Source organism: Megalopta genalis, chromosome 17 (assembly GCF_051020955.1).
Source record: "Megalopta genalis isolate 19385.01 chromosome 17, iyMegGena1_principal, whole genome shotgun sequence".
In the NCBI taxonomy this organism is placed as follows: domain Eukaryota; kingdom Metazoa; phylum Arthropoda; class Insecta; order Hymenoptera; family Halictidae; genus Megalopta; species Megalopta genalis.
The window spans coordinates 437,645-461,904 of NC_135029.1; the positions used below are offsets into that span (position 1 = coordinate 437,645).

The 24,260-nt window shown below is 30.1% G+C and overlaps 4 protein-coding genes across 13 annotated transcripts; 2 read left to right on the forward strand and 2 right to left on the reverse strand.

Annotated features, from left to right (window-relative positions):
• Positions 1-141: 141 nt before the first annotated feature.
• On the forward strand, positions 142-7,916 carry LOC117223677 (PAX3- and PAX7-binding protein 1). Of its 2 annotated transcripts, XM_076527141.1 has the most exons (16): positions 142-559; positions 1,302-1,480; positions 1,953-2,106; positions 2,180-2,279; positions 3,493-3,650; positions 4,180-4,262; positions 4,336-4,535; positions 4,680-4,869; positions 5,577-5,700; positions 5,864-6,052; positions 6,182-6,381; positions 6,457-6,607; positions 6,722-6,917; positions 6,993-7,191; positions 7,311-7,429; positions 7,610-7,916. In XM_076527141.1, the coding sequence occupies exons 1-16, from the start codon at positions 373-375 to the stop codon at positions 7,659-7,661; spliced, it is 2,481 nt and encodes an 826-aa protein (XP_076383256.1). In that variant the 5' UTR covers positions 142-372; the 3' UTR covers positions 7,662-7,916. The 2 variants fall into 2 exon arrangements, with proteins under 2 accessions (XP_076383256.1, XP_076383257.1); XM_076527142.1 differs by lacking the exon at positions 142-559 and having other exon boundaries at positions 1,303-1,391.
• A 419-nt stretch (positions 7,917-8,335) lies between these two features.
• Positions 8,336-16,132, forward strand: LOC117223671 (vitellogenin-4). Of its 3 annotated transcripts, XM_076527132.1 has the most exons (22): positions 8,336-8,487; positions 8,865-9,100; positions 9,214-9,459; positions 10,015-10,173; positions 10,254-10,396; positions 10,480-10,627; positions 10,717-10,901; positions 10,978-11,297; positions 11,362-11,537; positions 11,602-11,819; positions 11,890-12,109; positions 12,194-12,395; positions 12,470-12,686; positions 13,462-13,619; positions 13,714-13,856; positions 13,922-14,055; positions 14,140-14,266; positions 14,342-14,524; positions 14,586-14,915; positions 14,976-15,231; positions 15,358-15,637; positions 15,774-16,132. In XM_076527132.1, exons 1-22 carry the CDS (start codon positions 8,475-8,477, stop codon positions 15,943-15,945), a joined length of 4,266 nt encoding a protein of 1,421 aa, XP_076383247.1. In that variant the 5' UTR covers positions 8,336-8,474; the 3' UTR covers positions 15,946-16,132. The 3 variants fall into 3 exon arrangements, with proteins under 3 accessions (XP_076383247.1, XP_076383248.1, XP_076383249.1); XM_076527133.1 differs by lacking the exon at positions 15,774-16,132 and having other exon boundaries at positions 15,303-15,576; XM_076527134.1 differs by lacking the exon at positions 15,774-16,132 and having other exon boundaries at positions 15,325-15,486.
• Positions 16,133-16,177: 45 nt separating this feature from the next.
• Positions 16,178-19,043, reverse strand: mh (DNA-dependent metalloprotease SPRTN). 3 transcript variants are annotated; one of them, XM_076527143.1, is made up of 5 exons: positions 18,904-19,043; positions 18,241-18,401; positions 18,005-18,113; positions 17,807-17,926; positions 16,178-17,745 (listed from the first exon to the last, which is right to left on the reverse strand). In XM_076527143.1, exons 1-5 carry the CDS (start codon positions 18,904-18,906, stop codon positions 16,390-16,392), a joined length of 1,749 nt encoding a protein of 582 aa, XP_076383258.1. In that variant the 5' UTR covers positions 18,907-19,043; the 3' UTR covers positions 16,178-16,389. The 3 variants fall into 3 exon arrangements, with proteins under 3 accessions (XP_076383258.1, XP_033331969.2, XP_076383259.1); XM_033476078.2 differs by lacking the exon at positions 18,904-19,043 and adding an exon at positions 18,483-18,744; XM_076527144.1 differs by lacking the exon at positions 18,904-19,043 and adding an exon at positions 18,483-18,715 and having other exon boundaries at positions 18,241-18,397.
• Positions 18,809-23,764, reverse strand: LOC117223668 (uncharacterized). 5 transcript variants are annotated; one of them, XM_076527149.1, is made up of 8 exons: positions 23,343-23,764; positions 23,076-23,254; positions 22,554-22,943; positions 22,173-22,475; positions 22,020-22,079; positions 21,906-21,947; positions 21,712-21,820; positions 18,809-19,268 (listed from the first exon to the last, which is right to left on the reverse strand). In XM_076527149.1, exons 2-7 carry the CDS (start codon positions 23,178-23,180, stop codon positions 21,734-21,736), a joined length of 987 nt encoding a protein of 328 aa, XP_076383264.1. In that variant the 5' UTR covers positions 23,181-23,254; positions 23,343-23,764; the 3' UTR covers positions 18,809-19,268; positions 21,712-21,733. The 5 variants fall into 5 exon arrangements, with proteins under 5 accessions (XP_076383264.1, XP_076383263.1, XP_076383265.1 ...); XM_076527148.1 differs by having other exon boundaries at positions 21,712-21,847; XM_076527151.1 differs by lacking the exon at positions 18,809-19,268 and having other exon boundaries at positions 21,713-21,820; positions 21,906-21,936.
• Between the last annotated feature and the right edge of the window lie 496 nt (positions 23,765-24,260).

Consider the following 24,260-nt stretch of genomic DNA (forward strand, 5'->3'; position numbering starts at 1 on the left):
ACAGTATATTTCATAACAAATAACCAATAAATTTCTTTTTTGATCAAGGTGGAAATTTTGCTAGATATAGCCCTCTAGTGGTGACTGCTATAAATTTCGAACATGTACATAGTCAAAGTCAATTCTATACTGATTCTTATTCAAAGGATAATCCATATTGTATTACAATTTCATGGAAGTGTCGCGTTTTTCTCATTTCCATCGTGTATTTATGAGCTGAATAGGATATACCACGACGATACGAACACACGTTTTAAGGAATTTTCTTGTTTATCTTTTCAAGTGTTGATAAAGTTGCATATTTTTATCACTAATAGTTGTAAAAGTAATACCGGGGAAGTGTATGTATGAAATTTCAAAACGGACTGGTTCATGTTAGGGACAATGTCATTATTCAATAAACCGAAGAGGAATATTCGTCGTCGACATTTCAACGACGATGACGAAGATAATGAAAACAGGATGGAAGTGGAAGACGCGCAGCCAGTCAAATCTAAGGCAAAGAAGAAGGATATGCCGAAGCAGACGCTCCTTAGTTTTGGAGAGGAGCTGGAAGAAGGTGAATTTGAGAAATTGAAATATATATATATATATATATATATATATATATATACTCACACACATGGATGTTATATCAATTTTTCATAATTATATTTTAACACGTTCGTTATCAGAGTCCGTTTCGGTAACAGCCTTCATATTTGTAACATTCTACTAAATACAACGTAACTTCATATAAAATATGAAAAAAGATATTGTCTTAAAAAAGTCATATATTCTAGAATATTATGATATGCGTTACAATTTGAACTAATGGTAGGTGTGAAATTAATTTGGTCTTCTTTATAAAAATACAAAATTATAGTAATCACATATTGTACGTAACCATTGATAATGAATGTGTTAATTCTAAGAACTCTGAATAACCTGCGTACGTATGTCTCTAGAAACTATTGTTTGAAACATTCTGTGTTATGCTATTTGAACAAATATGTCTGTAAATATAAATTTCCATATTGTATTAAAATTTGCATACCAAACTTTAAGGTACTAAAAGTTTACGTTTAATTAAAAGATTTTATTATGAAATACATGAAAAAAGTAAAAATTTAATATTGAAAATTAGAATACAATAAATGAATTATGAAAACTATTTTTTTATTTGAATTATTCTAAATGGCTTATACCTATTTAGCAATCAAATTTTTATTTCAGCTTAACAGTGTACGGTTTCTATTAAGATTTCTCCTTCTGAAAACTTGCATTTCTTATAAATATGTTAATAATATTACATTTTACAGCGGATGATGGTGAAGTCTTTAAAGTGAAGAAATCATCAAGGAGCAAAAAATTGATGAAACAGCTAGATCACGAGAGGAGAAAAAAGAAAGGTGAAGAGAAAATGCAAGTGGACTCTGAGCAAGCAAACATGTCCATTAAACAGGAAAAAGATTTAGAAATAAAGACAGATGATCTAGTAGTAAGCCATCTCTATGATGTTTTATTAGTATTAGAATTTCTCCAACTTGTATCGCTTACAATATCTAAAACATAATTTGCTTTTTTCATTATCCATCTGGACTGTCAAGTATACCTCATAAAATCAATTTTTACAAACTGTTTCTATATAAAATTTGGATAACTTATTGATTGTAAAATATGATGATATTCATATATCAGGTGAAGAATGGCATATCAATGATTAATATTTTATCCATATTAAATTATATACATATATTGTATGCTTCATGCATTACAAGTTAGATCTTGTTATTAAAGTTTATTACTAACTTTGAATTATGTATTTATTAACTTTGCATTTTTTCACCATAAAAATTTTGTAAAAAAATGATTACCAAATTTTAATATATAAGATATTATTTTTAATATAATATAATAATAATTTAATAATTAACAATTTTCATTTAATGATTAATATCAATTTTTATCAGGTAAAAATAAAAAATACAGGACCTTTAATTTTAAATGGACGAGCTGCATTGGCAGCTGGAAAAGATGATTACATGTCTGATGAAGAAGATGACGAATCACATAAATTTAGAAGAAATACAGATAAAGCTGATACAATGAAAATTCTTCTGGAAAGTATGTAATCTATTTTTGGCCTTTATTTTTATATTAAGAGTTCAATTTCTAATCAAATTATACAAAATTATAGGTGGATGTATACCTGATGCAGCAATGATTCATGCAGCTAGGAAGTGTCGACAAAAGGCAAGAGAGTTGGGAGCTGATTACATTCCTATAGAAGAGCAAAGGTAACAATAAATGAGAATCAGCAAGAAAATTGATAAATAACCGCAATGTAAAATTTGAATTTAATTGTGAAAATTCTACAAGGTGGTCACATGACTTGTGTGGTCAAATTTAATAACAAAGCAAAATTTTCTTAGCACACGAGAATAAACGTTTACGTAGCTATCCGACTGTGCAATCTTCTCATTATGTGGATTGTGTAGTATGAACATTAGTGGCTTACAAAATTTGAAACTAATAATTCAATAACGTATACTAAATATATGGTTCGACATAAAGTATTCTCCTTTATATTATATAACATTTATCTCAAACATTTTTTTTGCAGTTTAATACTTGGGAAAAGATATCATGCATGCATTTTAGTTGTACTTACCGTAAATACATACATGCATACACACGCGCGCGCGCACTTTTATAGTACATAAAAATGTTTGATCTTGGCTGTCATAGACGTGAAGATTTCCGGATCAGTGAAGATCTGTGCAAGAAAGATACCCCAAAATTGTCCTTGAGAATGATTTTCAGGGTCAAATTTTTTTTATTGCATTGTATTCTACGCATCATGGGGCTAAAAAGTATCAAACGAAACATGAGTCGGAACTCAACAGTTCTCATAAAAAATAATAGCAAAGTCACATTAACATTACACATTAAGTGCCGCGTCGTACTGGTCCCTATGGTCCAGCACTAGATATGCTGTTTACGGCAGGCAAAGATGCCGCGCCGGGCCTTATTATGTTGTGCTTTTATTCTAGGCACAAATGGAAGATGAGCTAAACTTGGTTCGTCAGTGGTCATTTAACATGTAATTAGAATACATATAAAACGCAGTAAAAATGTTTAAACTTGAAAATCAGGCTCAAGGACAATTTTGTAGCATCTTTCTGTAAAAACAGATCTTCACCGATCCGAAGGTGTAGAATACACCTATAACAACCAAACATTTTTATACACGCTGTACACATTCGCGTTCACCATAGTACTCATTATTGTCAGAATTTTCTGAGTTAATTGAAACAAGTATGTAGCAAATACTGACATATTAAATATAGTGCTGTAATGTGTGCGTGTAAGTAATATTTATCTATGTACAGCTATATTGAACTATGGTGAATATAAAGAAATCTTGGTGTTCAGAATTATTGGCAAAAGATCATGCTATGCAGAAATATTTTACATATTTTGTGAATATACATATATTGATTTTTATAGTGATGATAAAGGGAAATCGAGACTTATTAGAGAAGAAGATCATGACAGAAGTGACGATGATGATTCTCAAGATCGAATTGATATGACTGTTAATACTGAAGCTCGTGATAAAGAAAAAAGAAGAGAAGCATTTCTTGCATCACAAGTACCAATAAAACGTAAGTTCTTTCTTGTATTCATGCAATAATGGCACTCTCCAAAACAAATTTTAAACTATTTTGTTTTATCAGTTGAAAATAATATCTATCTTCTAACTTTTTCTTTAATGGATTCCAAGAGAAGAAGGTCTATTTTTACAAAGGTGCGCTTAGATTTTGCCTCAGATCCTTAATTATTAAAATAAACTCTCTTTCTTTAATCCTTTTGATATCAACTATATCGACTGTAGTTGACGGTTGCCAAATGTATTCTTATGGATAAGTATAACCAGCTGGTCTAAATATTATTATTTAAAACAACGAATGTTCGTTGTAAATTAAATTTCTTAAAAATTGAGGGTAATGGGGAGAAATGATTATTGGGTTCAGTATCAAAATTTCTAAGAATGACTACTTCGTTAATTATTGCTTATTGAAGTACCACAAGAAGTTAAAATTGGTCGGTAGTGTAATTAATATGTTATTATAGTAGTAGTAATATGTTACTATTATACTTGTTATTGATACATGATGCGATTTTTATCGTTAGTTTCAGACGACGAAAGCGAACACGAAAATGAAGAAGAAGAATGGGAAGCTCAGCAAATAAGGAAAGGTGTGACAGGTGCACAGGTAATATATCTTTTTGTTTCATTCATTCCCGTAATTATTTTTCTATCGCATTTTATGGTAAAAAAAATTGTAGATTGCAGCAGTTCAACAGGATTCTATGATGCAGCAGCAATTCACACTAGGTATGAATGTAAATCAAATAATAGGAAGTGGGGTACCTTTAGAAATGGTAATGATGCCAGCTCCACCACCCCCGCCAACAATACAACCACCAGATCCAACAAAAATAGTACCAGTTACTCCTCAGGAAGTTGTCAATAAGATACGTGCAAGGTGGTAAATTATTCAGAACCAAATATCTATCATTGATAATGCAATATTTGCATTATTTCTTTTTTTCTCGCTTATTTCTTGTTTTAATATACATTTCAAGTATTACAATTTGAAAAATCTGATATAAAAAATATAATTTTTTAGATTGGACAGTCTAAAAGAAGTACACCGACGTCATCAATTAGATCAGGATCGTTTAGAGCAAGAATTAGGACAAACTATGAAAGAACTGGACGATGGCGAAATTCGCGCACCGCAGCTTGCACAGCGCTTCAGATATTACCAAGAGTTGCGTGGGTATGTCACTGACTTGGTAGAGTGTCTTGATGAGAAGGTGGGTTTATACGCTGTCACGTTTTTTTATGTGCACTGGGGTTTTCCATGCAATTTCTGGCTGCGTAAATCATCCAGCCACATAGAAACAATGCATTTTTCTTTGCCATCATTTCAATTTTTATTTTATTATCTTATTTATATTATATTATGGATAGAATATGATTCTTTTATAGTTTATAGTTTCAATTTATGTTATTAGATGTACTTTAAAAAGAATCAAATCCGTTTAAAAAATTTTAATTACTTTGTTTCTAAACTTATGACTATCTTTTAATATATTTTGGTTGCACGTATTTTGTTTCTAATAAAGAAAAATGTATGTCAAAGATCAAAATATTCAAAAAATTAAGAAAAATTTATCATGTATTCTTATATTGCCGGGGGTCTATATCTTCTCTGTATGAAAAACTTATTTGTAATAGAATAAAAATTACTTTTAAGTATTTATTAAAAATTGAAAAAATTAATATGAGTGGTAAGTAAATTGATATTGATTTTAAACTCGTTCATAAGCAACAGATATCCAATGACTGTGGAATTACATATTGAATTCTAGTAAATGTTACATCTTATAAATTATTTCTATACGAAAAATGATTTCATTATCTGCAAAAGTTGTGGAAATCATTTCTTAGAATAAACATAATTCCCAAAGTCATTGAGTTAATACATTGTGTGAATGTTAACATGTAACTTTTTTGTTAGCTGCCTCTGGTTGTTGGATTGGAGCAACGTTGGTTAGATCTTTATAGCGAGCGTGCGACTGAACTAATGGAGAGAAGACGGCAGGATACAAGAGATCAAGCAGAAGAAATTACAACAGCTGCAAGTCAGTTATTTTAGTATATTTCTGCTGCATAGTTTTAAACCAATTTCTAATGTATTAAGGTTATCAATATAAATGTAATAAGTATTTCATTACGATTTTTAATCGCAACAATAAATATTTTTTATGGCTTCACGTTTAACATAAACTGCTTAACAAATTTTAGGAGGTCAGCCTATACGAAGGGGGCCAGAAGTTGAAGCTCGTATTCGTCGAGCAACGGAAAGAGAAGGCAGAAGAGCTCGTCGAAGAAGAGCTAGAGAACTAGCTCCTACATTACCAAAACATATTGACGGAATGTCTAGTGACGATGAAGTCACAGAACAGCAAAATCTTGCTTTTAAACAAACAAAAGGTTGTATTTTATTAAATTCCACAAAGTTTATTGAAATGAAACAAACCAGCAGAATATCTTAAATTCTTAAAAATTTGCACCTATTTCTACTTATCTTTATATAACTTTATATAACTTACAACTTTTTAGATGAAATTGATAATGAAAGCAAAGAAATTTTCTTTGATGTAATGGATGAGTACTGCACCTTAAGGGGAATATTATCGAAGCTGGAATCTTGGAGAGAAACAGACAGAGATGCTTATATGGAGGCGTATGTTTCCTTATGTATACCGAAAATCATATCCCCTATCATTAGATTGCAACTGCTCACATGGAATCCAATTATGGTATTTATTTCTACGAATTTTATATACTATATTATAGCGAATTTGTTGATGTATAATTTTACGTTTTTATATTAGGAGAGCGCTGATATAGAAAGAACAAAATGGTATAACACACTCTTGTTATATGCATTAGATAATAAAGAAACTGAAGAATCGCTCAAAAGGGATCCAGATATTAGATTAGTACCATCTACGGTGGAAAAAATTGTCTTACCTAGATTAACATGTAAGATTGTTATGTTTAGCATAACTCAAGTATCATATTTTGTTACAAATTTTTCTTGTGTAATTACTGATCGTGAATGCAAAAATAATTTATGATTTATTGATTTTTCTTTAGCTATAGTCGAAAAAATATGGGATCCAATGTCAACATCACAAACATTAAGACTCGTAGGCACAGTGAATCGTCTTATTAGAGACTATCCTAATTTAAACGATACAAGTAAACAATTAGAGACACTATTCAATGCCATATTAGAAAAAATAAAAGCCGCAGTTGAGAACGATGTTTTCATACCAATTTTTCCGAAACAGTGAGTACACGTTGTATTCTTTTCCAAAAACATCAGTAGTGAATTATAAGAAGTAACAATAAGTTTATTTTTCAGAGTTTTGGATACTAAACATCAATTTTTTCAAAGGCAATTTTCAATGGCTGTCAAACTTTTGAGAAATTTATTAAGTTGGCAGGGTCTTCTTGGCGATACACAATTAAAAAATTTGGCACTTGGTTCATTGTTAAATAGATATCTTTTAGCCGGTTTGAGAGTTTCTGTTCCAACTGATGCTTTATTTAAGGCAAACATGGTAAGTTATTATTACCTTAGTTTCCAATTAAATACAGTTTTACTTTAATCGACTTGTTATTAGTTCTATTTCATATTTATTATGAATGAATCAATAATTGTGCTATATTCTTGTAACAGGTAATGAGTACATTGCCCCGTGCATGGTTGCAAGGTGAAACAATAGAACATTTGAGAATGTTTGCTACACTTATTCAACAGCTTAGCGAACAATTGGATCAAGCGAATCCAGCGCATAAGTAAGTATAAATTATTAAATTAAATTCTATCAATTTAATTTTATAATTTACACAATTCTAAGATATATCGGCAAATTTTCCAATTTTTACCACAAAATATTTACTTACTGTTTGTAGTACTAAAAACAAAATTAATAAGTAGATTGTATCGCAGTGTAAATTAACTATTCACTTTTACAGTGAAGCCTGGGAATACTCGAAGTCCATCCTGAAAATAATCAAGCCTTTGTAATGTATTAATCATGTACGCATTTCTTGATAAATTTATGATACCTTTATTTTACGATATTCATCAATACGCCTACCTATAGTTTTGTATGCACCTGAAAAGATCTTGTACATGGCGAATTGTAGTACAATTAATTGTGTAATATATAAAAATGTAATTTTGTATAGAAATAAATTAAGTAAGATTCTGATAATAGTATACTTTCCAACAACTGTAAATAAAAAAGAAAAGTATATGAAAATAAACATGTAAATATTAGACTGTTCAGCGTTTCTATTTATATCTAGAAAAAATAAATTTAATAATTTTGTAATGAATTTGGTCTTTTTAAATTGATACTTAAATTTAAATAATCTAGATAATGATATTTCTTTCTATTAAATGTGAGAAATTTAAATTGGTAAAACAAGATTCACCTTATTTTCGTTAGAACTTATAGGATACTGTTTAAGCATATCTAGTTGTTTAATAAGATTTTATTCAATATAACTATATATATAAGATTATATTATTAAAGTTAATGAAAAGAAATTTTACGTATTACAATTTTTGCTAGAATTATTTATAGGAAATAAATAGGTTTTGCATGCAATAATGTTAAAAAAGAAATATCTCTTATGATTCATATATTACATAAAAATATGCAGAGAAAACGTAATAGGCTAATTTATACGATTGAAGATAATTTACAGAGGAGATAAGATTTACTCACACAGATGAAGAAGTTTGTCATGGGTCACAGAGATAGGGACAGTAAGGGTCATCTCTTGACTCCTATGAACTCAGTTTACTTTTGTTGAGCTACTACTGCACACCATGAGGATTACAGGTACAGACAAAACATTTTTATTCATAATTAGGAAGAAATATTTAATTACTCTTTATTATTAATTAATATATCTTACTACCAGATCACTGATATGATACACTAAACACGAATTTATATTTATTTTAATATATTTATTATAACAATAAATAAATATTTACAGTTCATAAAAATAACTAAAAAATTTTATCGTAATTTTTATAATTATATTACATATATTTTACAGAAATATCTTATTTCTGTTGTAGAAATATATATTTATATAATTATTCTGCTGTGAATAATAATTTTTATGAATAATCATAATGAGATAATAAATTTAATCTGGACAATTAAGGAATATACTATCAAAATATTAATTAAGAAAAATTCTCTTACAGATGTTAATGATATGCTACAAGTGCTAATACATAAATTAAGAGGAGCTATATTCGTTCTACTTGTATTGTGCAATAACAATGTTGTATACATGTTGTTTCAAACAGGAAAAGAGTATACTTATTCTTATACAGCACTTTCAAGTTCCGGTGTTTTACTACCAAATCTTGCATCATCTTCGTGGGGATTTCACGGAAAACTTTTAATTCAATCAGAGCAAAATATAACTACTATGCAGGTATAGTTTATTTAAAGCTATTATTTAAATACATAACATGTGGAAATATTTTTATTACTTGCAAATTGTTGTTTCAAATAATGCAGTTACAATGTATTACTTTTTTTAATTAGTTGGAATCGTTGAAAATGACTGTATGGAATGGTAATACGCAAGAAAAAGGCAATGATCAAGATATTACTGATGATGTAGCAGAACTTCTGGAACCATTTCAAATTACATATGGGAATGGTCTTATCAAAAATTTTAGCACAGTGGCTACCTCCCCTTGGTCCATAAATATAAAACGAAGTATAGCTGGTATTTTTCAATTAGATCTCCTTAATTTGGAGAAGAATATAGCTTTTCGTTCTACTGAGGTAAGTGCTGTATATACTCCTGATAGAAAATTCTCAACTACATAGAAGTATTTACTAATTTGAAGATTAGCTTGATGATTTGTTAAAATTATATAAATCTATAAGAAAGTAGTCTTTATTACGTTTTGGAAAAACTTTTTAGACTTTACTTTTAAACTTTGATCAGTATTATTTAATTTTTTTGTTCGAAAGAACTTAAAATAATTGAGTAATTAGATAATCCGAATACACTGTGAAAAAAGAAGAAAGTAGTATAAAAAGATAATAATCAAAGTTCTGCTATTTGTAATACTAAAAAAGGAAAAAGTGGACTCAACTTTTCCATGGGAAAAATATACTTATTTATAAAGCTATGCCTAGTCTCGTGAGGCAACCTCAACTGACATTTGTCTTAATTATACTGCTTCAAGTACTTCTTTAGTATTTGTGTTACAAGCACGTAAAACTGCATGAATACTATTGTCTCTATACTGTGAGACAAAAAATCGACAGTCTCGTGAAGTTCCTTTGCAATATCTAGACATAGCAAAGTCATTATAACAGTCTATATTTTAGAAAAATCATTATGGACAATGTGATATTGAATATATTACTAATTCTCAAGAAGGCAATGAATTGGTGATAAGAAAATTTGTAGACCCTCGAACATGTATTGGTCATCCTCATCGCACATGGTCTAATGTCCCAAAAATGTTGTGTCCTAATGGTGACCAAGTATGTACATACATTAACATACAAAAAGTAACCATTGTTTTATAAAATAATTTAATTAAATAAACTTGATGTTATTTTAGAATCCAATATTAAAATCCAGTGAAAGGATGTACAAAATTCAGGCAAATGGAACCTTAAACGAAATTTTATTTATTAATGCTACTGGAGGCATATATGTTCAACCTTTTCAAAGTTTTGGAGAAGCTCAGTTTCATTTTACAAGGTCATTCCGTGGTCTTTTATTTTTCTAATTACTAAATCCGAACACCTAAACCTATATTTTAACGTTCATGTTCTGTTACATAGACAAATTTTCAAGTTAATTTCAGTAGAAGATACAGCAAATAAAATACCTACTCAAAACTTACATTCTATGACTCTTCAACATGAACTTCCAGAACTTGATCTTACTCAAGGTAGAGGTACTCCTGACAAAAATACTATTTTCAAATCTGTAAGTTCTTCTTAGTATAATAATAAAAATAATTAATATAAAATAATATATAACATTATATAATTATATAACATTGTTATACATCGTAGATAGGAACTTTATTAGATAGATTAAGTCAAAGACTCGAAAATCCAGGTTTGGATACAGAAACTGATAATTTACACAATAGTACAATCTCTATCTTACTTTATTATCTTGGGATGTTGGATGTTGTTGATTTACGCATAGCCTACACTAAAATCTCAGGGACAAGTTACAAAGAAGAAACTATCCGGTATTTATTCATATTATTTTTGTATTTTTAACATTTCATGCTTGATACATTGTTTCGTTCAATTGTATTGTTATAGAAATATGTTTCTTGAAACTCTTCCACAAGTTGGAACAAAAGATGCTGCACTGTTTATAATGGAAGTAATCCAAGATACAAAAGTATCAGACATGTCTGCAATTCAACTTCTTACTCAATTACCATTTCATATTCGAAAACCTGATGTTCAATTATTACGAAATCTTCAAGCACTTCTAAATTTGCCAGAAAAAATTTCTGCTGAAGTTCAAAATACTGCAATTCTCGCATATGGAACGTTGATCTATAAAACATGTTTATTATATTGTCCGTATGAAATTTTAGATGACTATGTGCGCCTTTATTTGGATAAATTTACAGGTATAAAATTGGTAATACCTACATAATTCGTTTACTTTTCTACTATCGAATAAATAATTCATAGAGACACTGGAATACGAGAAGAAAATGATTTGGTTGGAAGGATTAGCTAATATACAATTAGGAAGAGTAGTTGAATTTTTAAAACCTATTGCTAGTGGTAATAATGCAGAATCACGACATTTTCGAGTTCTTGCTGCTTGGGCGTCTCTTCCAACAGCTCCATTAAGACCTGATGTTGTAAGTATTTTCTTTAAATTTATCATATAACTAATTATTAAAAGTTCCAATTCTTAATTTACAGATTTATCAAGTTTATTGGCCAATTTTAATCAATAAAACTGAACATTTAGAAATGAGAGTAGCTGCATTAACGTTGTTAATTGTTTCAAGTCCTACATCAAGCAGATTGATATCGTTGTACTGGTATATGCAAACAGAACCCAATCAACATCTGTACAATTATTTTTATACTACTTTAAAATCCATGGAACGAACAACGTATCCTTGTTATGTTCACATGTACGTAGATGCACCATTTGTGAAATTTGTAGATATATATCGAATAGTTCTTTCATGATAATAATTACAGAGGAGTTATAGCTGCGCAATTTACAAGAGTACTTCGTCGATTACCAACAAATCAGTATTCAATTACCGGTAATTATTTATTTGATTATCAAGATATGTACAGAAAATTTGGAACAATGATAAGTGGTATTGTTGTTGCTAATCCTTTGACCAACATACCTGAAGTATTATACGTAACCCTCAACACTTATGGAAGTGCAATTAATATGAATCATTTATCTGTAAGTTATAATTCTTCAAGTTTACTATGCTCGTACAAGTGTGCAGTTTCATCTGTTGATTTTTTTTTAAATATGCATATATAGTTATATATAAAAGGTGAAGGTCTTCTACAATCATTATCGACATATTTTGATGGTCCATCACAAGTGAAAGATATATTAAAACAGTTCAAAATAAATCAAAAGGACAGTGGTCCTGTACATTTAGAAGTAATTGCTCGTGTTCAAGAGAAAACGGTTTTATGCCTTCACTTAAATGAAACAAATATTATATCAGGATTTAAGTGTAAGTTTATAGACATTTTCTGTTAAAAAATAACATATTACTTTTACATTTTTGTTTATACATTATACTTTTAGATTTATCATCTTTACCTAGCAAAGTGTATCACATATATCAAAATGTTGAATTTCATATTAACCAGCAACGTATTAACGTACCAGTAACAATAGAATCAGTACAAGTTACAGATTTAGGAGCGAATGCTAGACTTGCAGTGACAACTACATCACTGTTTTCTATGAGGGGAAACTTTACACATGTCCCAAGCGGTCGTAATAACCATGTTATTCTACGGTGAGTAATATATAAAATATACAGTTCGTCTGGTTTGTATACACGCAATTATTTCCCTAATTATTAAGCATGTGAAGAAATGTTCCAGACAAATCTTTTATGATATAAAAGGAGATACATCATGATGTTTAATTTTTCAATGATATTGAAAAATCTGAAGATCATAATTCAATTTCGATATAGATATATATTTTTTTTACGACATATTCGTATAAATGACATCGGACGTATTTGAAAACATTGCTTAACATTAAATTATTCACCTTTAAATTTTGCCTAATGGCATTATTTCATTAGTGATAATGGTTAAGAATAACATGAAATTCTAAGAAAAACATGACAAAAATAACCGTTTTTGATGGGAGTAAAGAACACATAAACACAAAATCGCTTCTTTTCAAAGCTAATACAACGTCCGACCTTACAAATACTTCGTGGTATAAATATATCGAATAATGCTAATGTTGACGTCATGTCAAATTTAAAACTTAATACCTTAATAATGGCTTATGCAAAATAAAAGCATAAGTAATGTTTTGAAATTGGTTCGATGTAAACTATAAGAATATGTAATAAACAATATAAACTTCCATTTAAAAATTTGACTATGACCTTCATAGGATTATTCATTATTGATATCATACAACATTGTCTAAAACAATTCTTTGTATTTAATAGTTGGAAAAATAATTACGTGTATACATTTAAACTGGACACACTACATATTTTTTAATTGTTTTTCATACATTTTATTTTATTAATTTGTTTTTTTCAGTACATCCATTCATAGATCAGAAACAATTGAAAATTATAATCCTTTAATTGATGTATGGCATGGTGCTGAAAGAGCTCATTCTATTCATGCATATGTACCAGTTAATATTACACTTGGTTTCGAAGATCGTCCTTTTATTTCATATAATACTCCTGGAGGTACTAATTGTATAAATTTGATTATATATTGTAGAATAAGATTTCTAATATTCTGTAGAAAAAGCATAATTTTCTTCTTTAATCACTACCTTAGAACATCTTAAAATGGGTCTCACAGTTCATGTTAGGACAGCTACCAATATAAGAGGAAAGAATGTTAAAGCAAAGTTGCTTAAAATTTGTCCTAATTGCAGCCTATTATATATAGTTAAAAAAACACCAATGTATAAACCAGAAGTAAGTATATTATTATTTTTTTGTCAATAATTTACAGGGCTGGACACATTACTTTCTTTTTTTAGGAAGTACCATTGTTTCAAATTGATTTAGCAGAATTAGGAAGCCAAGTATGTGTAAAATTATTTGACTGTGAAACTTCAATATCATCAGAAAAATTAATTCGTGACGTATTCTTTTCACATCAAGCTAATTGTCCGTATGTAAAATTTAATTCATTCCATTATTACAATATTTGTGTCATATATATTATTAATTATATGTTAATTTTTAATTATTTTAGTATTTGGCCATTTCTGCAGTTTGCTTTAACAGCACTTCATTTCCTAGATTACTATACATATGTTCCACCAAAAGGTAGTTGTGGTTTAGCAGCTTATATTAGTACAATTGATTCACAGCGAACTCAAGTTAGTATATGTATTAATATTGATATATTTAAAATACCTAAGTTATACATTTCATATCGTGCATTTTTTTATAAGGTGAGATTTGAATATATCAAAGGCCCAAACCATCATATGCTATCCTTAACACGTCGGAGCCTTGAATCGTCACAAGTTCTTCAACAATGGAATGTAGCTGCTCTTTATGAAATTACAAATTGGGTTTCTGATGTAATGAAAATTAAAGCAACTAAAATTGTACCAGGGCAGAAAGTTTTCAAGGTAAATTGTGTAAAGTACAAGTAAGAAAGTTATCTAAGCTATCACATGTTTTGTGCATTAGTTTTGTTTAGAGACAGAAAAAGAAATACCTTGGGATTGGAACTTCATTAATATTGAACCAAGTGAACCTGCTAAAATAGTATTAAATGCAGCATGGGGATTTGCTGATACAGCAAAAGGTAAATGCACTGGATCTTCAGTAACACTGAATTTACTTGGTGAAGTCAGTAAGGATCAATTACAAGAAGCTCAAGAATCAAAGTGGCCATATAAAGAATGTCGTGAACAGTCTAAGGGAAAACAATTTACACCATTTTCTGATGTATGTTATGAAGCTTCAAGAGAATTATCCACTTTGCGGAAATATCAAGTTATTGCACAACATGAAAATGTAAGTTAACGAATTATTAATTCGAAGAATATATAATAAAAATTATGTAATTACAATTAGATGCCAGAAAATTTGATGAAACTAGCTTGGAGATTTCGTGCATTTTTTGATTTAATTGGGGGAAACAGTAGTTCAAATTCTATGTCCAAAGAGTTTAAAGTTACAGCAAAATTTCCAAAGAACTCGGAAATTGGTGAATTATCACTGAACGATGATAAAGTACTTATCGAATATAACTATTATTTTATTGATACTTTCTTAACAAGAACTAGAATCCACAAATACACAGACTGGTCATTTATGAAAGCATTTTTTGGTAAGTCAATATTAATTTCTTCAGTTAAAACTTTCACGAACAAGATAATAGATAAATATTTGTACCTGCAGAATTGATTCTATTTTATTACAGTACATTACCTGACTTAATCACTTCCAAATTTAGGCACATGTATTATAACACCAGAAACTATAAGATCAATTCACAACGTGAATTATTCATTTCAAAACAAACATGAAGTTTTATTACTTGGTCAGTGTTATGATGAAAATCCAAAATATGCAATAACATCGCGCAATGATTTATATGGTGTTAGTATCAATATCTATGATGAATTAGATACTGTACGAATTATACCTAATGAAATTGGTGGAACTCTATACAATAACACAATATATATTCCACTGCCGCAAAGCTATATGTTCCATGCCCTGGGTTCCAAAAAGTAAGGAATAATTAATATTTTCACAACATTAAATAACTGATTTTATGGCAATTAATGTTATTCTCTTAGATACATATCTATAATACTAATGTATTTTAAAACATTTAAGTTTTAATTTATCATTATTATGTTTCAGAGTACGATTAGATAAGAATACCATTGACATGATAGTTCCTAATCTGTATTTATACCTGCATTGGACACAACAACAAGTTCTTTTGTTCTTTCCAACATATTTACTAGAATTTAGTTGTGGTATATGTACATTACAATCTTCTGATAGTAATAATTTATACGAAAAATTATAACAGATTTTATTTAGAATCGGCAATAATTGAATTGAAATAACATTGTATTAAAATTATGTAATTGTAATAAACTGTTTTTACATATGTTCAATATCAACATGCTCAAAGCATTGTATAATATATCTATGTAGAAAGTGGTACTTGTATCTAATAAATATATCTCTGTTGAGAAATTTTACAACTGGAAGCTAATGTGTCACGTATACATACTTGCATAAAACCAGATTACAAATTTCAATAAAATATGTTTATTTAATAAATATATAAATACAAAATGATAATGCATGTCACAAAACAGAAATATTCCAATATTTAACTAATCCTTGGAAGTTTATGATTATTATGTAAAATTGTAACACAGTTGATTACCTCCTAAATAATGCTATATGCTCTCAAATTAACATAACTTATCAAACAAAATCTAAAATAAAAATATTATTGCAATTACGTGCTTTTGAGACATAAATCTAAATGTTGATTCATAGAAAATTCTAATATTAATTCCATACAAACAGGACAGGGATATTTATCAGTTTGATTGGATGATATTTCTAGAACTGTGTCTGCTGTTCTCTTGTTATCAAAATCTGTTGAGTCATCATTGAATACACTTCCAATACAATCTTCTAAGTGATCCTTCAAAGAAATCTCAGGAGGAATGAAAACATTACAAACTAAACATTTGAAATCATTAGTTTTGGTTACCTGGTTTAAGTTAGAATTTGTAACGCGATAAATATCTAAATCATCAATAACTGAGGAAGATAAATCTTCACTAGGCGAGCTACTTACAGAAATTATACTATTACTTTTAGATGGATTTGTATCATCTACATCTGTTTCTGAAAGACATTTATCAAGATGTTCATTTATGTCATTAAGTACGAAACTTCTATTACATACAGGACAATCTATTAGTCTTGATTTATCTAACTTAGGTTGCTTATTTAAAGATGTATCCATATCAATTTTCCTTTTCCGTGACAACATAAAATCCCCTTCTTTTGGTTGTATTTTACTAATGCTAACTTTACAAGTTGATTGTTTGTCTCTTGTCGTTAAACACAAATCTACATGTTTACTTAGATCATTATTTGATATAAAGTTATCACATACAGGGCACTCTACAAGCTTTATTTCCTTAATTGAATTACTAGATTTTTCCAACTTTCCATTAATAAATGTATTAATTGTTTTATCTAGTACCTGAATATTCACATCTGATTCAAAATATTTTTTATTGTTACTAAATTTGTCTAATAAATTGCTTTTTCCTGTATTGGAACCTCCAATAGTTCCAGAAGAAGAAAATTGTGTACTGCAAACAGATGTATTCTTTATCGAATAATTTGAACTACCTGGACCTCCTGTACCCCACCCATGTACATTGTTTGTATTATTTCCAAGCTTTTTCAATCCATTTTGCAAACCCTGAATGTTTGAAATTGATTTGACATTTTTTGGAGTAGATGTAAATGACTTGTCAGTAATACTGGAAATGGGTTTTCCATTAAGCCAGTTAAGTATATTGTTTGGTGAACCATGACTTTCTGGAGTAGATTTTTCTTTGTCTTTGTTTTTTGAACCTTTTGCTTTAAAGTTCTCTGGCTCTTTTATTTTAATAAACTGACCATTACAATTCAGTTTGTGTTCTTTCCACCAAAAATCAGATGGACCTGGTGGACGATTCATAGCTCTACGTACTGTACCAAAATATGGGGCCCTTTTCTGACAAGGACCATTGCATCTCCACCAATGTTGTTGATAAAGCTTAACTTCATCGTGGAAGCTATGATATATCTGTAAGACCAATTGTTTGTGTTATCCTTGAATTATATAGTTGTTTATTATATATACATACAGTTATTTTTGTTCCAGCTATATTATTTATTCTATTCATATGTTTACAGAACTCTGGCCCATGTCCATCTCTGTCACGATTATTGTTTGTTAGAAATAAATACCCATGAATCATTTCATGCTACAATACAAAATATAAAAATTGTTAAACAACTTACATATATAATTAATAAAGTAATACAAGTAATAAAATATTTACCAATAGAGTTTCCACAAGATCTTTTCTTGGCCTTAATTTTAACAATGGGGCACTCAGTGAAATTACACATTGCCTATTTCTTGAATGAAAAGTACATACTCCGGCACAACTATAATTTGAAAGTATGGAATGAATATAAAATGAATGAAATCATCAAAATTTTCTACAAATTAAAGTAAAACCATGTTTATAATAAAGATTATATAAAGAAATTTCAACTTTCAAATATTACTGACCTTGTCATTCTACTACTCCATTTAACTTCAACAGGCAATAAAACATTCCAGAAAAAGCGCTCATTGAATTGCATGAACAATGTATAAATATTAGGAGTTGGATCAATTAATTCTAAGGTTTGATCAATCAATGTCCGTGGCTTATAATTCTCTTTATCTATCTAAAAACAGATTATTTCAATATTGAAAATAAGTTTACGTTATCAAATTATCAAGATATCGGAGAACATATTGATTTTTACATTTTTTGGTATAATTGCATTTTCAGTTAATCCAAAACAATTCTCCTGCTGATATACCTCGTATGCTAAATTGAAATCATGAGACTTTATTCTCTTTTTCATCTCTTGAGATTTTATCATTATTTACTAATGTAGACAGTGTCTCATAGAAATGTACAAAACCTACGCATTTGTCAAAACTAATGTTTATAACACACAATATGAAAATTTAAATGATGAATCCGTTGCGTGACCACACAAACATAGAAACAATTTGCGATGGCGCTACCGTATTATGATCTCCGACAAATGGCGGTAAGAGGGAAATTCGAATATAAAAACTAACGTTATGGTCATACATAATTGTGTATTTCATAGCTTATGTATATTTTCACCCTGGCGCAATAGCTTACAATAGCTAGAGAGATAACGAGAGAGTTACCATGAAATTTTACGATGAGAGTTTAGTTGGTAAGACTCTCTAATAGAGGAATGTAGGAGAAGTCATCTAGCTTCTTGAAAGATTTCTCTAATTTCTTGTAGATAGAGTCGAAGCTCTGAGTCCTTCAGCATAGGAAGTCATCAATCCTCAGTCAAAGACCTCTCGGACCTCTCTCTCGTTCAGTCCCTGATCTCGAAATCATGATACGTAACATCCTACAACTCTTGTTTTGACGGACTTTCGCGCGCCGATCAATTCCTACGCATCCTCACCCTCGTGCGCGCGCCGTCGAGGCACCACCACCACCAAATGTAATCGAGCTGCAATCGAAAGATGGGCCATCCAGCTGGAGGACTCCAATTTTCCTATTAACCGAGAAGGAAGAACTGGAAAGGAAGTTAGAAAGAGATTCAAGACTCTGCCAAAAACGGCAGATTTTATTTAGAGCTCAATCAATAAATTTTTAAATTTATATTCTAGTTATTTTTGCTATCACACTAATCCGTTACGAACAGGGCGCTTCGGCGCTCCACAAGCACGCGACCCACAAAAATTCCCTAATTCCACCGAAAAATACGCAACATATTTATTTATAAAATTTATTGCTTATTTTATAATTGTTGTTTGTGGAAGAGATTGAATAATTAATTATAAGCAAAGATAAAATCTTTGGTAGGTTATATATTAAGGTTATAAGTTCCTAGCCAGCTTCACACGGATTAAATCTTACGTTACGGCGTGGACCGTGAGTCGTGGGCCAACATCAACCAACGTGGACATCCCTTGCAATGTGTGGCACTGCCAGAAAAAGTAATATCAGACAATATCAAATCGACCAATTGCACTTTCCTGTTTCTTGAAAGACTCTTTGAAATGTTCAGAGTTCCAGAATCAGAATAGGCCCCTACAATCGATCTTAGAATGTAGTATGTATTCTGTTTGTAGAATAGCACTGTCCGACACGATTTTTGGGTTCCTATAGCCACTATGAAATTCTTGTAGAGCTTCAATCCCTGAACAAGAATCCGAAAACCGAATTGCTCCATCACCCTCAGTTTTTTAAATAAACGAACTTTTGTAAAAACCCAAAATTTTCGACAAAAATGAGGTATTGCATGAAAAGTACAAACGTTAGAAAGTTCTAATAGGTGTTAAAAGATAGAGGAAAGTTTCCCGACTATAGTGGCGTGCAATTTATTAATTGTTTTTGGTACTAAATAGCAATAAATTAATGTCAAAGTTTAAAAAAGTGTCGACGTGAGCAGTTTCTGCACAATATTTTTGTATTTTTACGAAAAGTTTTTTGTTCAGCACGAAAACTCTACCCAGGATCGGATTCTGTAGACATTTCTGAAGAAGAAACGGCCTGATAGAAGCGTCAGAACGATGTGCATTTTGAGTAGGTCGAGAAAATGTTCGTCGGCAACATGTACACGATGTTTTGCCGCCATGTGCTTCGCTGCTCGCTTCTCTCTGTCCGACAGGGCCGAGGCTATGGGTAATCAACACCGATGGAGGGATCCAATGGGGCACCCACTTAGTGTGTGGGGCGTGCCATTTTTTTTAGTACTTCAATGTGCTGTCTTCTTTTACATATTTTTATGGATAATAATCACCAAACTGTGAATCATAAATTAAAAATGGAGAAATGATAAAAGAAAAATAATGAACAAAAAATATTCATTTTATTCTGAATTTGTTCGAATTACAAGTATACCATGTATACAGTTATCATTTAAATTATAACGATAATTCGCGATCATAAATAAATAATCATTTTCAAAACGTTAAACTTCTTGAAATATATTGTTAAATATATATTTAAATATTTATTTAATTATATGATCTAGAAGTCAAAATTATACTAGTGTTAGAATATTTTCGTTACCAACTCCAAATACTCTGATTGTGATTTTTTTTGTGAAATATATCACAGTTTGGTGATTATTATCCACAGAAATATGTAAAAAAAAAAACAGAACATTTAAGTACTAAAAAGAAATCAAATATTATTTACGAAAAGTGGGTGCCCCATTGGATCCCTCCATCGGTGTTGATTACCCATAGCCTCGGCCCTGTCGGACAGAGAGAAGCGAGCAGCGAAGCACATGGCGGCAAAACATCGTGTACATGTTGCCGACGAACATTTTCTCGACCTACTCAAAATGTACATCGTTCTGACGCTTCTATCAGGCCGTTTCTTCTTCAGAAATGTCTACAGAATCCGATCCTGGGTAGAGTTTTCGTGCTGAACAAAAAACTTCTCGTAAAAATACAAAAATATTGCGCAGAATTTACAAGAATTTCATAGTGGCTATAGGAACCCAGAAAAAAAGTTTGATTTTGTCGGACAGTGTAGTCGATGACCGCTATGGTAGAGACTACCATACCATACGTGTTGTATGAAACTACGTTGTATATCAAAGTTAAAATTTATTTATTGTCGCTCATAATACATAATTCTATATTTTATTTTCTTATTGCTGATAAACATATATTTCAGTTCTCTAAATTTTTCAAAATTGTAAATATCTGAAGTATAAAATATAACCAACATAAACCTATATTTCAAATGTAAATATTTGTACTTGTTTATTTATTTTGACAACATCCTACACGAGGTATCTTTTGGATCTAGATTATTTGACTTTAGAGGCTGCATTATAATGTAATAATTTAACAATTTTATCAATCACGCTTAATAACTGCCTGATGTACCTGTAAGTTTATAGCAGGATGTTTAAAAATTGTAGAAAATATCACTACCGTTTCGATTGCAGAAATCTGTATGAATATGTAGATGCTTACCACTCCTATTGCTGAATTTAAATCAACTATGTATGTTGTATGCCATGTAATTTTGATTCAGATATAAGGTATCATCACTTTCACAAATAAGTGGAGCACTGGGACTAACCTTGAAAAATACAGGCATTTCACATCTCTAAAAATGTTACAAATTAAAATATCGTTAATCTTGGAAATGTTGTAAAATATAATACCATATTTGCTCCTGTCGTATCATTTGCAATTCTATAAGAGGGCTAAATGTTAGAAAGCGAAAAATTAAAAATAAGACCGAAATGAATAGAAGAATAAAATCTTTTACTTTTTACCTTGAATTCATGTTTTTGGTGATTGATATTGAGATTTGATATACTTCGTATTGGACTGATCTGAAATGTAGAACAAAATATAATTATAACAGTAATTAATTTAATTTTGCAACAAATTTGTAAACATTTCTTAAGAAGGCTACATATATTTACCTTTGTACAACAATTAGTGAAATTATGACATTCACCACACTTCTCACATTTATGTTCATGAGCAGGACAAGCTTTCTGCTTATGCATTCGATTACTTGTTCTATAACATTTTTCGTACTTCATAGGTACATTACGTAGGTATAGTTTTTCATAGTCATGACAAACAGACATTAATTTGATCAAATTGAGGTCTTCTGTTTCCAATAGTTTTGACTGAAGCTGTTTGTCTGTTATATTGATAATTATTTTATCTCTAATTAAACTGTCTGTTAAGTTCCCAAAATCACAAATTATTGCTTTCTCCTTAAATAAGAAAGAGTAGAACAAATATATGATCACTAATATAAAACAAATACAACAAATATTATGGATACAAGTTACCTTCAATTCAAGAATGTAATTATCAATTGATTGATCTTTCTTAGGTAAGCTAGTAAAGAAGTTGTATCGTTTTACAACTTCACTTTCTGGAACTTCAAAGAATGTATCAAGTTTCTCTAATAACATTTCTAAATTATTACAATTATCTATTGTGGCTATGGCATGCAGACCATGTTCTCCTATATTCGTTTTTAATAAATGGATTTTTAAGTCTTCTGATTTTTCAGTATAATTATTCTTTTCTAAATATTCGAGGAATTCTTTTTTCCATTTGAGCCAATTCTTTGTTATATCTCCATCATTAGATAAAGCTGTTGGTTCACTTGGTTGATTACCCATTTCTATATTAGTTTCTTGGCCAAAATTATACTGAACATGTATGCAGAAAGTCTATAATAATTTAGAAACAATTACTTACATTAGTTGTATTTAATTTTATTAGTTGTTCATAATTTGAAAGTATTTTACTTACTTATTTTTCACCAAATGTATTTTCTTCTAAGACTTGAAATTGTTACATACAATGTGCAGTAATAAAGAATTCTGATCGGATCGAACGAGATCTAAAATACGCGTCAGGGAGTCCCCTAAGTTAGTACATACGGCTTCAGACGTCATGCAGTACATATTATCAGATAGTACCAGATTGTACCAAGCTACAAAACGAAGCGTCTTTTTGTTATCTTCGGGTCTGTTTATACCTGTGTGTGTTTGTTGGAATAATAAAAAATATATCTATATTAATAATAAGTAAAATAAAACAAATGACGTTATTACTATTGTGTATACCTTATTTAAAAAATCTTTTCCATATTAAATTAAGATAAATAATAATAAATTAATTAAATTATATATAAGAAGAAAATTAACAAATAAATTGTACATGTAAGATAAGATTCTACGAAGTGCTGTCATACATAGCTGAGATGATAATAAAAAAATGTCCCTAACTTTTCCTACAGAGTTGACGCTCCCTGAGGTAAACTACACTCTGTTGAGTAAATCTTAAACCATATACATATACTATTAGACAAGACGCCTATGCGGAGAAGCCAAGAGTTCGATGAAAAAAGGCGAATCAATCAAAAAGGCGTCATACTGTGACGTGCGCAGAGTAAAAAGATGATCATTTAAAATTGCTAACATGGCATTAGACCAATCAGGCTTTAAGTTCAAACCTTAGATGCTATCTATGTACAGTAATACCCGTAATACCTAAGTTTCTGCAAGATTCTCCGATCGCAGCGCGCTCCGTTAGTAAGAATAGGAGTAGAAATTCTTTTGCCCTGATTGGCTGACGATTTAATGATAAGGCAACATTCACTGTAATTTGAATGCGCAGTAAAATGGTGGAGATGCTTGCAAAACCTAAGGTATTACTATACAGTAATGAGTCCTACTCCTGCACACCTCTATATCGCAGCTTGATCCATTAGCGACTGTTGATATAGGAATTTTCTTTGTTCTGATTGGTGAGATAAGATCTATTGTAAATTGGATGTGCAGTAAAATGGTGGGGATACGCGCGCCAGCTTAGGGAGTAAGAAAAACGTGCAGAAATAGATCATTACTGTACTGTATCGACCCCAGTCTTCACGTTTGCTTCATGCCTCGTGTCTAAAAGTCCAGTTTATACTTAGGCACAGTCCTTCAGGTCCATGGACTCTAAAGCTCAAGGAGTTGGGCCGTAAAAATATATTGCATATA